The sequence below is a fragment of the Ahaetulla prasina genome, chromosome 11 (genome assembly GCF_028640845.1).
Source record: "Ahaetulla prasina isolate Xishuangbanna chromosome 11, ASM2864084v1, whole genome shotgun sequence".
In the NCBI taxonomy this organism is placed as follows: Eukaryota; Metazoa; Chordata; class Lepidosauria; order Squamata; family Colubridae; genus Ahaetulla; species Ahaetulla prasina.
In genome coordinates, this window is record NC_080549.1 from 13,205,819 (window position 1) to 13,219,891 (window position 14,073).

The window sequence follows — 14,073 nt, forward strand, 5'->3', positions numbered from 1 at the left end:
AGGGAGGGAAGGAAGGAGGGAGGGAGGAAGAAAAAGAGAGAGAGAGAAAAAAAAGGAAGGGAGGGAAGGAGGGAGGGAGGGAGGAAGGATCAGAAACTCTCCTCAACTGTCCATTCTACTAACTAAGTTCCAGACTTATTTATTTGTAAAATTTATTGCTAAAGGGTAACTCTGGGCTTACATAGAAATGTTTGTGTAGCCTAATACTGATAATGAGTTCAAAGATTAAGGGCAGCACATTTAATATTAAAGTCTTTCCTATCCTCGGAGTCTGATTTCAGAGAGATGCCAGGCACTCTTCGCAGATTAAGATAGAAACAGGTGAGACTATCCAGTTCTCATGCCAAGCATACCAAAGTTTCAGCGTTCACACCATACACTTCTTTAGAGTTTTATCCTGCATTGTTAAAACCTCATTTAAAAAGGGTCAGGATATCAAATTTGGCATTCTGGTCTGATTATATCTACATAAAATTAACTACAACAAGCTCCATATGAAAGTTTTTGGAAACTGTACTTGCTCAGAATGTAGTAGCATAAAGTGGTGGCCAAAATTGTGGAAACCTTTTGGGAAAAGTGTATTTTCTAAAACTAGCTAATAACACCACTTTTTTTTTTTTGGAGTAGTATCATAAAATTATATATCAATGGAAAGATAATTTAATCAAGACTGTAATGCAATAACTTTTATGAAGGATTTGCTATTAGAATAGCAGTTGCAGTATAAAGAAGAAAAGTGAAACACATAGAAAAAACAAGATATACAAAAATTATCCCCATGTCAGTTAATACTTTGTTGGGTAACCTTTAGCATGAATTATGGCCTTACAACGTCTTCTCATGAAGTGAACCAAGTCTTTTAGTTCTGCAGCTGTTATAATGTGAAACCAAGATTGAATTATTGCTTCTATTAACTGGGTTTTCTTGCTGGGTCGCTGCTGACTAACAAATTTTTTAGTCGGCTCCATAGATTTTCAATTGGGTTAAGGTCTGGGCTATTCCCAGGCCATTCCAGCAGTGGAATAGGATTATCTTGAAACACCAAAAAAAAAAGTGGTGTTATTAGCCATCAAATGTCAAAAATACACTTTTTCCAAAAGGTTTCTACAATTTTTTCGTGTGGAAAAGTTATTGCATTACATTCTTAATTAAATTATCTTTCCGTTGAGATAGAATTTTATGGTACTGCCAAAAAAAGTGGTGTTAGGTAGCTAGTTTTAGAAAATACACTTTTCCCAAAAGGTTTCCACAATTTTGGCCACTATTGTATATGTTTTTTTGGAGCACTGCAATAAAATTTAGGCATGTTTGCCTAGCCATTCAAATATCTGCCCATTGCAGCGGGTGGTGGGTTTCAAATTTTTTTACTACCGGTTCTGTGGGCGTGGCTTGGTGGGCATGGCAGGGAAAGGATACTGTAAAATCTCCATTCCCACCCCACTCCGGGGGAAGGATACTGCAAAATCCGCATTTCCTCTGGATCAGCTGGGACTCGGGAGGCAGAGAATAGATGGGGACAGGGCCAGTCAGAATTTTTACTACCGGTTCTCCAAACTACTCAAAATTTCCACTACTGAGCCTCTGGTGGCTCAGCAGACTAAGTCTGTCTGTTATTAACACAGCTGCTTGCAATTACTGCAAGTTCAAGTCCCACCAGGCCCAAGGTTGACTCAGCCTTCCATCCTTTATAAGGTAGGTAAAATGAGGACCCAGATTGTTGGGGGCAATAAAAGTTGACTTTGTATATAATATACAAATGGATGAAGACTATTGCTTGACATAGTGTAAGCCGCCCTGAGTCTTCGGAGAAGGGCGGGATATAAATTCAAATTTTAAAAAAAACTGGTTTTCCAGTACTTGTCAGAATATGCTGAAACCCACCTCTGATTGCAGCACCCAATTTGGTGCTCGCCAGATGTTGGGTTTTGTGTCCCACCATCCTAGCAAGGCAACCGATTGTTAGACAGATGAGATACAACCCTTCTGAAGTCCATATATAGAAAGAACTGAAGCAACATAATCTTCACCCTAACCCCTGTATAAGGTTGATAAGCTACTCCTGCAGGAATTTCACAAACTGGCCATGGTTCTATCCACAGATGATGATGATGATAAAATATATTCACAGATGAAGACGATGATACAATACTTGAACACATTGCCATTGACAAAATCCCCATCAGTCAATTGTTAAAAGGCAGCTTTACAAAAAACAGCTTACATCCTGGGACAGACAATATCTTTATCATCCTCAAGCAACATCGGTCCCAAAAGTGCTTTTTTCAAGAGGCAACAGGACTTTTCTTTGAAGACGTTTCGCTTCTCATCCGAGAAGCTTCTTCAGCTCTGACCGGATGGTGGGGAAGGGAAGGATTGATACTCCTTGCTTATAGACATTCTTCCATTCCTCACCATCCGGTCAGAGCTGAAGAAGCTTCTCGCATGAGAAGCGAAACATCTTCAAAGAAAAAAAAAACCAGGAAGTCCAGTTGCCTCTTGAAAAAGCACCTTTGGGACAACCTGGATCAGGGGTCTCCAACCTTGGTGCCTTTAAGACTTGTGGACTTCAACTCCCAGAGTCTGAGGAACTGGCTGAGGAACTCTGGGGGTTGAAGTCCACAAGTCTTAAAGGGACCAAGGTTGGAGACCCCTGACCTGGATGACTGAGACTTGGATGACTGAGAATCTCCAACATCTGCTGATCCCAGATCCTTGGGAAGGCTTCCATTGGTGGACAGAAATGCCAAATCTGGTTTGAACATCTGGCTGACTATGCAACCGACCATCTACACGGTAATAAATTAAAACCTCCTAAGCCACCCAATTCCCGGCATTTTAGGAAACAGGCTAGCAAGTCTAACAGAGGACATAAATCTCGGTTCAAGTCAGGATCTGAATTCGGATTTCTCCATCTCAATTCTTTTGGCTGGTTTTGGTTGTTGTTTTTTTAAAGTGCCAAAATTGCAGCATATCTCCCCTCCTCCCCCCCCCACACCCTCCCTCTCATGCACTGGAAGTTTAACTATGCAGACCCGGTGAAGCAAGGTGAGGCTGCAATGCAGCAAAGCCAGGCGGACACATCTTGGGGACACGCCTTCCGGATGATGCACCAGGACTACAAAGCCCATGCTTCCCAGCCAACAGAGGGATGCAATGGGTGTGGGGGCGCCGGGAAGGAGAGTCCTTTAATTGCCAGCCAGCAAGGCTCGCGCGCCCTTCCTGCAGATTTGCAAGGAGGGCTGGGGACCATGGGGATTGTAGTCCCGGGGGAGGGGGGGCGCCTGGAAAGTCGGGGGGGGCTGTTTCGAGCCATTGGAGCGTCTCCCTTTGCCTTCCACCTCACCTTGCCTTCCCACGCGTCCGCCGACCAGCCCCACCGGCTTCCGTCCGCAGCAGCTCCTCCTCCCCAGAGACATCGGAGTCTTCGCCCGCAGATCCTCCGCAGCTCCCGTCCGGGCCTCGCCCGCTTCCCTCAGCCCCGCCTCCAAGCAGCCTCCGCGCGCTCCCATTGGTGGGCCGGTCTCTAGGGGCGTAACCGAGAACGGGGGTGGGGAATCCAAAAGATGGACGCGTCAGAAGGTTCTGCTCCGCGCTCGCTGATTGGCCAAATCGAGAGGCCTCCTAGACGCTTTTGTCTCGGGAATTCTGGGCAATGTAGTTTAAGAGAAGTGATTTTTTTTTTTTTTGGTAGTGAGGGAGAAATGGTACATAGTACATTATACATTATAATAGAATAGAGCTGGAAGGGGCTTTGGAAGTCTTCTAGTCCAGCCCCCTGCTCATGCAGGAGAACTGTCCTGTATCAACTTAGAACTAAGGAGAAATCTCCTGACAGCTAGAACAATCAATAAGTGGAACAACTTGCCTGCAGAAGTTGTGAATGCTCCAACACTGGAAATTTTTAAGAAAACTAAAAACTAAGTGCATAAGAGCACCAACGTGCCTACCGTTCCTGTCCTAATGTTCCCCTTGATTGTATCCAACTCGTATAATTATTTCATGCTTATACTTATATATATGCTTATATGTCGTATAGTTATTTCATGCTTATGCTTATATATACCGTTGTGACAAAATAAATAAATAAAATAAAAATAAAATAAAAATGTTGGAAAACCATTTGTCTGAAATGGTGTAGGGTTTCCTGCCTGGGCAGGGGGTTGGACTAGAAGACCTCCAGGGTCCCTTCCAACTATGTTATTATATATTATATTATTATATCATTTCAGATAAGTGACTGTCTAGCGACTAGACTCTGGTAATTTATTTTATTTATTTATTTATTGTCAATCGTATATAAGATAACAGGTAAAAGTAGAAACATAATTTGGATACATGAAAAGAGTAAGTTAAAAAGGAATATTAGGATAGGGACGGTAGGCACGCAGGTGCACTTACGCACGCCCCTTTAATGCAGGACAAAGGTGCTTTCCTCACTTCTTGGGGGAGAATGGGAGTTTTGATCCAGGATTAGAGGTGGAAAAACATCATCAGATCTGTTCCTCCTCCTTTTTTCCCCCAACCTGCTGAATTGGTATCTGTTTATTTATTAAATTTATATGCCGACCGTCTCGCTGCAAAACGACTCTTGAGCGGCTGATGATGATGGGAATTGTAGCATTCACCAGGCTGAGGAGGATGAATTACAGCTATTATCAAAGCCTTGGAAATTTTAAACAGAAACTAGACAAACCATGCCCATCGGGGCATGGTTTCAGAGATATTTCCTTACTTAAACAGAGAAACAGAATGACCAGAACAAGCAAGTAGTCATGGGAGCAATTTTTGACTTCCTGCTGGCTTCCCCATTGACTTTCCAGATAGAAAGTTGGAAAATACCGTTAAACGGGATCCACCTGACCATCACTTGACTTCAGCACCCAGCATTTCGGCAGCACTGAAACGGACACAACTTTGCCAAATGGGAGTCATTTATTTTATTTATTTATTTATTTATTTTATTTGCATTTATATCCCGCCCTTCTCCAAAGACTCAGGGCGGCTTACACTATGTCAGGCAATAGTCTTCATCCATTTTGTATACTATATACAAAGTCAACGTATTGCCCCCCAACAATCTGGGTCCTCATTTTACCTACCTTATAAAGGATGGAAGGCTGAGTCAACCTTGGGCCTGGTGGGACTTGAACCTGCAATATTGCAAGAAGTTGCTGTTAATAACAGGCTGCATTAGCCTGTTGAGCCACCAGAGGCCCTGGATCATGGATCATGGATTTCGGATCCGATTCTGTAAGTTAGCCCAACTGAGACATGTTCATTCAAAAATTGTTGGCATATGATGTGCTGTTTTGAATGTTACAAACAAGCGAAGAGTTTTACTAGTATAGAGATAATTTGAGAGGAAAGGTAGTTTCTTCTTTGTAAGTGTAGGAATACGGTTCTCACTCTGTCCATCTTTGAAAAATGTGCGTTGAGGTATTTTTTTAATGATTTTAAGTACAGTTTTTATTATGTGTAGTTGAAGAGAATTCCAATTTTTTTACTTTACCGGTAAAGCATGGATTAGACGAGTGTTGCTTTTTTGTTCAAGAGAAAGCATTTTTCATGGTGATTTCTCACTTCTCAGTTTAAAAGCTTATGGCGCTAGGCTTCCTTCCCTACGATGAAATCCAACAAATCCTTAAAAAGGGGGCAGTTTAGGTAGCCTCCATCCAAATTATGCATACCTTGCAAGCATCATTTATCTACAGCGTGCAGGGTGCAGCTCAGAACATGCACAATTTGAAGCAAGGCAGGAGACGTCCTGCCAAGGAGAAATATGAAAAGATTGCAGTAAATACAAAACAACCGTCAGAGGAAGAGAAAGGATTATGTTGGAAGCCAAGAGATTTTAGAAAGTGGTTTCCTACAAAAGAGCCACTCTTGCTTAAAACTATCTATGAAAATGTCCTCAAGGACTGTGGCCCCATTAAGCTCCTAAATCCAACCTGGAATGGTTGCATAACTCAGAACCCTGGTCCTGAGATTCTTCAAAAATGGATCAGTGGGAAAAGAGGAATATATGTAAAACCGCTGAATACTGAATATTTATAATTGGAATGATGGAATAGAGGGGAAATATTTGAAATTATATTGTATTGTGAAAAGGGAGTAATGCAGAGGTGGGTTTCAGCAGGTTCTGACCAGTTCTGGAGAACCGGTAGCGGAAATTTTGAATAGTTCGGAGAACCGGTAGTAAAAATTCTGACCGGCTCCACCCCCATCTATTCTCTGCCTCCCAGCTGATCGGGATGAAATGAGGATTTTGCAGTAACCTTCCCCCGGATTGGGGATGGAATGGAGATTTTATAGTATCCTTCCCCTGGAGTGGGGTGGGAATGGAGATTTTACAGTATCCTTCCCCTGCCACGCCCACCAAGCCACGCCCACCAAGCCACACCCACAGAACCGGTAGTAAAAAGATTTGAAACCCATCACTGGAGTAATGGGAAAATATTTGAATAAGATAATTTAGAGCTAGGTTCAGATTTTAGAAAAATGATTGATTTCAATTTAAAGGGTTTCAATTTAAAAAAATGTAAAGAGAGGAGTGGAAAAAAAACTGATTAAGATTAGAGATTAGGGCGAATGGTAATATTGTTTATATATTAGAAGAAATAGAAGGAAGATAAAACAAAACATTAGAGAGAAAGAATTTTATGGCGAAAAGTGAGATCTGTAAAATGGTGTTGGAGAAAACTAAAAGCGGTACAAATTTTGACTCGGCCAATACTCTGTTCAGAAAAAAATGTGTTGTTTGTTTGTTTGTATGTGTGCTTGAAAAAAAAAAAAACTTTTATAAAAAAAAATGGGTCAGTGCTTCCACCACAGCTCTATGCCTGTTCTTCTTACAGAACAGTATGGATACCCCTGGTTTATTTATTTATTTATTTATTTATTTTGTCACAACAATATATGTAGGAATCATACAAAAGATTATATAGTATATAAACATATATGGGTAAATATAAGGAGGTATAAGCATATATATAGAAAGAAGAAAAGAAAAACAATAGGACAGGAACGGTAGGCACGTTTGTGCGCTTATGCACGCCCCTTATGGTCCTCTTAGGAATGGGGTGAGGTCAATAGTAGAAAGTTTTTGGATAAAGCTTTTAGGATTATGGGAAGAGACCACAGAGTCAGGTAAAGTGTTCCAAGCACTGATGATTCTGTTACAGAAGTCATATTTTCTGCAATCTAGATTAAAGCGGTTGACATTAAGTTTAAATCTATTAGTTGCTCTAGTATTATTGCAATTAAAGCTGAAGTAGTCTTTAACCGGAAGGACATTACAATAGATGATTCTTGTAGACTTCAACTCCCAGAGTCCCTCAGCCAGCAAAGCAAGGTTGGAGACCCCTGTTCTAGTCCGGCCCCCTGCTCAAGCAGGAGATCCTATGCCATTTCAGACAAGGGACTGTCCCGTCACCTTAATGAACACGCTGTCATAGTGGGTAAGAAATTACTCTCTCCATTTCCAAAATTCTGTATTTACACCCAGATAAGCATTAAATTCGACTGGAGCTGGTCGGTCAATACACTGAAATGAAAACACAAAGGTAGATTGTTGAAGACAGTATCATTCTTTTCTAGCTATGCGGGACTTGACAGTTTCTGAAGAAATGAGAGCATGAGGCAGGGACTCAAGCGTAAGACTTTGGGTGCACATCTCCTATATGTAGTGCTCCCCAAAAAAAAAAGAAGAAGACGAAGAAGGTAGATGGGTTTTTATACGGAGGTGCCTTCTTTTTATCTGGGTGTCAGATTTTGAGGTTTTATTCGTTGTGTCGATTCCATAGAATTCATTTAATGGGTTAGGAGCATAATGAAATCATTTATGACTTCAGACACCCGCACCACGTACTGCGAGGTCATCTGTAGAGGCCAAAGACCATTTTGCAAATATTCCTGAAGAGCCAAACGCAGGAAGCGCCTTCATTTCACGTTGTCTGGAAACCAGGGGGTGGAACAACATGCAGAGCAGTAACAATACACTTACGTGCTCAGCCGAAGGCTACAGAAAGGAGCAGGCTAGGTTGAGTAAGGATTCACCCAGCCTTCCCCCCTCTTGAGTTCTGAACTTTTACCGGCTGGCTACTCGACTTGGAGAACCTCCTTGAAAGACGCGTCAAGAAGGGTCTGCGTTTAGATTTATTTTTAAGGGACTCCACGCGCCCACTTTGCTCCCGGAAAGGAATCCTCAGTATGGGAAACTTTACCTTTGGCGTCATCCTTGCTTTGCTGGCTTCACTGATTATGCTAGTCAATTGTGTTGTGGTTATTGCGCTGGTGCGGCTGGTGTGGAAGAACCACTACCCTGGCATGTGCTTTGTTTTAAACCTCGCTATCTCCGACTACTTGGTGGGCTTCACCATCACGGGCCTGGTTAACGAAGAACTGTCTGGTCCCGAGTACCGGACCCCTCAACGCTACTGCGTCTTGCAGATGGCTTCCATCACCTGCCCCTCTGCCGCCTCCATTTTCACAGTGATTTTGGTCACCTTCGACCGGTACTTGGCTATTACGCATCCTTTCCGCTACTTCAAAATCATGTGTGGACCAGTGGTCGGGATTTGCATTGGAGGTCCTTGGCTGCTGGCTTGTTTGATCGGTTTCCTCCCGGTGATGGCCCATAGCTTTCAAGAGAAGAACTACCAAGGTCTCTGCACCTTCTTCGGCGTGTTTCAGCCCACGTATACCCTGGTCGTCTTCTGCGTCAGCTTCTTCCCGGTTTTCTTCGTCTTCCTCTATTTCCACTGCCGCTTGCTCAAGATTGCTTCTCTGCACATCCAGCACATCCGAGAACTGGAACCCGCGGGCCGGCCGGCCGCCTGCCCGACCTCTCAGCCTTCCAACGATACCAAAGCCTTGCGTACGGTGGCCATCCTGGTTGGTTGTTTTGCCTTCTCCTGGTCCCCTTTCTTCGTGGTGAGCATGGTTCAGATTGCCTGCCGACACTGTTACCTCCATCGCCTGCTGGAACACTATCTCTGGGTACTGGGCGTGTGCAACTCTCTAGCGAATCCCCTCATCTATGGCTATTGGCAGAAGGAAGTGCGCCTGGAGATCTGTCAGATGTGTCTGGGCCTGAAGAACAAAATATTTCCTCTTTTTCACTTGGACAGTCAGCCTGATGCTGTTCCCACCCAGCCTGGGGGACCACTCTATATCATCTCACTAGCCGAGCTGAAGGACTGATGTAGGTTACAAAAAAAAAATGCCACTCTGGGCCCATCTCCGGGTAAGGTTCTTCTCTTATATGTGTCACCAAGTCTTCTGTCCAGAAGCAATGTTATCCCATGGTAAATAGGTGCAGAAATTAAGCTTCCTGATTTCCCCCCCCCCCCCCCGCCCTGCCCCGCATTGCGGTAAGATGATGAGGGTCACTTTGAACACTGTGTTGTATCTCCAACTTACGAAGCCATTTATTTCTTCATAACTGTACATCATAGGGACGTGGTAAGTCGGTGGTAAGACGCTGAGCTTGTCAATCGAAAGGTCGGCAGTTCAGCGGTTCGAATCCCTAGTGCTGCATAACGGGGTGAGCTCCCGTTGCTTGTTCCAGCTTCTGACAACCTAGCAGTTTCGAAAGCATGTAAAAATGCAAGTAGAAAAATAGGGGCCACCTCTGGTGAGAAGGGAACAGCATTCTGTGCGCCTTTGGCATTGACTCATGCCGGCCACATGACCACGGAGACGTCTTTGGACAGCGCTGGCTCTTTGGCTTTGAAATGGAGACGAGCACCGCCCCCTAGTCAGAAACGACTAGCACATATGTGTGAGGGGAACCTTTACCTTTACCTGTACATTGGGGGTGTCAAACTCAGTTCCATTGAGGGCTGCATCAGGGTTGTGTTTGACCTCTGGGCGCTGGGGGGGGAAGACACGTGGCCAGGGGTGTGTGGCCAGCTCGACATCACTTTTTTCGGGGGAACCTATGGTGGTGGGGATCCTCCTGCAGCCTTCTGCCAGGAAAAACGCTATGGAGGCCTGCTCTCCCGAGCTCAGTTTTCCCTGGCAGAGGCCCCGCGGGCTGGTCCTTCACTGTTTCCACGGCGGCCCCGTGGTCCAGATCTAAGCATCCTGTGGCAGGGGTGAAATGCTCCTGGTTCGGACCGGATCACCCGATGGCGATGGCTGATTCAGAGAACCTGTAGAAAAAATCCCTGACCACCACCCCCATACCCAGCTGATCATCAGATGTTGTTGTTGTTGTTGTTGTTGACTTTTAAAAGCATTTTTTCTTCGGCCGTCTGTTTTTCCTCCCCAGCAGGCTTCAGGGATGCGGCCTGCCAGCTTTGAGTTTGACAGCCCTGCTGTACCTTCTGTCTAAGCTCTAAAAGGGCCATCGTGGCAGTGCCAAGAGACTCTCAAATTCTAGACCTAGCACACTGGAAAGGAATTAAGAACCTTGGTCCCAAAGCAGCTCTCATTTTGGATCACCTAGAGATCAGCGATGGGTTTCAATTTTTTTTTACTACCGGTTCTGTGGGCGTGGCGTGGCTTGGTGGGCGTGGCCGGGAAAGGATACTGCAAAATCTGCATTCCCTCCCCAATCCGGGGGAAGGTTGCTGCAAAATCCCCATTTCCTCCCGTTCAGCTGGGACTTGGGAGGTAGAGAATAGATGGGGGTCGGGCCAGTCAGAATTTTTGCTACCGAAATACTCAAAATTTCCACGACCGGTTCTCCAGAACTGGTCAAAACCTGCTGAAACCCACCTCTGCCTGAGATGTTTGGATAGTTCTTGAAGTTACCTGTGCATTTATTGGCTCATGGGTCCTGACCAAAGGGTAATGGCAGCTGAGTCATAACGTACGATTTTCTATAGAGGGTTAATTGATGCTTTTTTACAAGGACCGGGTCAACTAAGGCTGCATCCTTGTGGTCAGTTGAGGTCAACAGTCTTGAGGTTTTTACTCTTTAGCTCCCATAATGGGAAAATACAGTACTATGAAGTTGTGTGTTGTTTTTTTTAATGATTAAAAAAAGGAATACATTTTATTTTTACAATGCAGCCAAACCAACGTGGCGTTCCACTCCATTAAGTTTATCAAATTACCTAGAATTTTCCGCCGTTCGCGAAGAAAGCTCGCATCCCGACAATGTCCTGTTCGATTAGATTGGCAGATGGACCATGTTTACTCCCCGACCCATTAATAGCTTGGATCCTGATAAATGAGCCATGGAAAAGCAAGAAGTGGAATCTGAAGGTTTCAAAAGCTTCTGTTATAACACTTGCGTTATCTTCTCCATGGAAACAGAAGACGGGAACCGCACCTTGCTGAATACGAACTGGATTAGCCTTGATTGTGCGTTACCAGTGACAACATAGACCACGCAATACAGCAGGACTAAGCAAGCCGGGCTCATAAAAAGCCAAAGTGGGAAATGTTTAAATTGATGTCTGGTGCAGCGTGAGATGAAGATGGGGATGTTCTGTGGCCACATTTAATATTGAAAGGACAGATTTTTTCCTTCCCTCTTGCAGCATCCAGTTGTTGCCCACGTTTTTCAAGCTGATAATTCTTATAAAAGGGTTCCATGATAATAATGCATTTGCACGACATGGGAGCAAGCTGTCAGTGAAGACTCCAAGACTCCACCCAAAGTAGCTGAGGGCTAAAGTTTGCTCCTGTTAGATTATAGCCAGAAGTTCCTAGTTTACGCTTTTGTCTTGGCGATCCTGAGCAGGCGGCCTTAACCTAATCTAAATGTCTATGGAGATTCTCAGTTGTCCAGGTCATAGTTGTCCCAAAGGTGCTTTTTTCAAGAGGCAACTGGACGTTCTGGTTTTTTTCTTCTTTAAAGACATTTTGCTTCAGAGCTGAAGAAGCTTCTTGGATGAGAAGCAAAACACCTTCAAAAGAAAAAAACCCAAGGAAGTCCAGTTGCAAAAAGCACTTTTGGGGTCAACCTAATCTACTTCACTGTGTTGCTGTGATGGAGAAAGCAATGAGGTCCATTCTAACTCCCGGAAAGAAAACCAGAACAAAATTAAGTGTGCGAACGGAGGATGGGGCACAGGGTGATGTCAATGTCCTCCAAATCTTACAATCCTCATGAATTAAAGGTTCCCCTCGCACATACGTGCTAGTCGTTGCCGACTCTAGGGGGCGGTGCTCATCTCCGTTTCAAAGCCGAAGAGCCAGCGCTGTCCGAAGACGTCTCCGTAGTCATGTGGCCGGCATGACTCAACGCCAAAGGGGCATGGAACGCTGTTACCTTCCCACCAAAGATGGTCCCTATTTTTTCTTCTTGCATTTTTAGGTGCTTTCGAAACTGCTAGGTTGGCAGAAGCTGGGACAAGTCACAGAAGCTCACCCCGTTACACAGCAGCACTAGGGATTCGAACTGCCGAGCTGCCGACCTTTCGATCGACAAGCTCAACGTCCTAGCCCCTGAGCCACCGTGTCCCTTTTCCTCATGAATTAGGGATGCCTTATTCTACCCTGCAGACTGCAGCCTAGAAGGAAAGGCAACAATGCTTTACAGCAGAGGGCTCCAAATCTTGGCAAATTTAAGACTTGTGGACTCGTGGACTTCAACTCCCAGCACTCTGCTGGGTGGGGAATTATGGGAATTGAGCCTCTGTGGCTCAGACTGCTAATGCAGTCTGTTATTAACAGCAGCTGCCTGCAATTATTGCAGGTTCTAGACCCACCAGGCCCAAGTTGACTCAGCCTTCCATCCTTTATAAGGTAGGTAAAATGAGGACCCAGATTATTGGGGGCAATAAGTTGACTTTGTATATAAATATACAAATTGAATGAAGACTATTGCTAACATAGTGTAAGCTGCCCTGAGTCTTCGGAGAAGGGTGGGATATAAATGCAAATAAAAAAAAAAAGTCCACGTGTCTTAAAGTTGCCAAGGTTTCTTCTATACAGGTTTTTCTGGCAGTATTGTTTGGTTATCCCTGTAAACAATTCTCAGATCTAGGTGATCATAACATTGGGGGAGGCAGAGCAGGGGAGGAAATTAATGGCTTATGTTTTTTTAATTCCTTCCAGGTGATAAACCACCATTCTCTGTAAGCAAGCCGTTGGCTAATGAAAAACGTTGTGGGATATCGCTGCTAAGGAAGGAGAGCCTTTATCCAAACTTTTAATAACTCTCGGTGCTTAATTGCGCCAATGATGTCAAGAAAACCTGGAGTATGCAAAGATAAGCTCCCAGCGATTACCCATTGAGTCCATTTTTATTGTCCCTTGATTGTGTTTGCCCTGACAAAAACAAACATATGGAGGAGTGAACGATGGCTGAAGAAACCCCGAATAGGAGGAATATTAGCAAATGTGCTGAAGCCCATTAGGGGGAAATTGAGCTGAAATGCCATCTGGGAGAGCTGCCAGCTGGGTGTCTCGTCAACAGCGGTTGGAGTGCTGACCCAAAAGCGTAACGAAGAAGGTATCGGTCCATCTGACCAGTGTGGGTGAAGGACTGTTGTGACTGGGAGAACTTCCAATGCCGATTCCACAAATCACTTCAGATGGACCAAGGAAGTGAGGATCATCCAATTCTATATATTTGCCAGGTTGTGACCGATATTGTGGAGATAGTGTGATTATGCACGGAACTGTCACACGTGTTTCTGCTCACTTAAGGGCTGAAGAATCCATCACGGGCTGAAACCCTGTTGTATTTTCTTTCATAATTGTAACACCCCTCTCCCCAGGCACCTGCTGTGTGGCTATTTTTATTGCCCACTGTGTTGTCATGCACCTGTTGTAGCTGAATCGCCTGGCCAGGTTTCATTGCCTTTTGCTAATGACATCTCTATCCGTATCATGTCTTGGATAGCCACGATCCTAAACAGCTGTTTTATCTGCTCAATGTAAACGGTGATGGGAAATGTAAGGTTCTTTGTAGGAGAGAAGCCGCATTGATGGATTGTAAGCCAGAAAACTTTTTTAATATTTGCAGAAATACAAATGCACACGCACCACAGGATGGGATTCCAATAAATAGTTTAATGGGGTTTATATGACAATGGAAAGGGACCTGCAGCAGCCCCCTTATTTTCCCTTTTCCTCCGGCATGGGCCAGAGCAGGGGTCTCCAACCTTGGCA

At 44.4% G+C, this 14,073-nt stretch overlaps 2 protein-coding genes across 9 annotated transcripts in view; one reads left to right on the top strand and one right to left on the bottom strand.

Annotated features, from left to right (window-relative positions):
• Positions 1–3,629, bottom strand: part of ENOX2 (ecto-NOX disulfide-thiol exchanger 2) — a 47,103-nt gene extending 43,474 nt beyond the window's left edge. Inside the window, exon 1 of one of the 4 annotated variants that reach the window (XM_058196830.1) lies at positions 3,344–3,629. In XM_058196830.1, the coding sequence (XP_058052813.1) occupies positions 3,344–3,509 (166 nt within the window). In that variant the 5' untranslated portion in view covers positions 3,510–3,629. The remainder of the gene's footprint in view (positions 1–3,343) is intronic. The other 3 variants (XM_058196826.1, XM_058196825.1, XM_058196828.1) reach the window with 3 other exon arrangements.
• Positions 1–13,953, top strand: part of GPR119 (G protein-coupled receptor 119) — a 28,503-nt gene extending 14,550 nt beyond the window's left edge. The window contains exons 1-2 of one of the 5 annotated variants that reach the window (XM_058196835.1): positions 7,756–9,244; positions 13,015–13,953. In XM_058196835.1, coding sequence (XP_058052818.1) covers positions 8,209–9,201 — 993 coding nt within the window. In that variant the 5' untranslated portion in view covers positions 7,756–8,208 and the 3' untranslated portion in view covers positions 9,202–9,244; positions 13,015–13,953. Of the gene's footprint in view, positions 1–4,820; positions 4,933–7,755; positions 9,245–11,019 lie in introns of those variants that run through there. The other 4 variants (XR_009156698.1, XR_009156699.1, XR_009156703.1 and 1 more) reach the window with 4 other exon arrangements.
• The last annotated feature ends 120 nt before the right edge of the window (positions 13,954–14,073 follow it).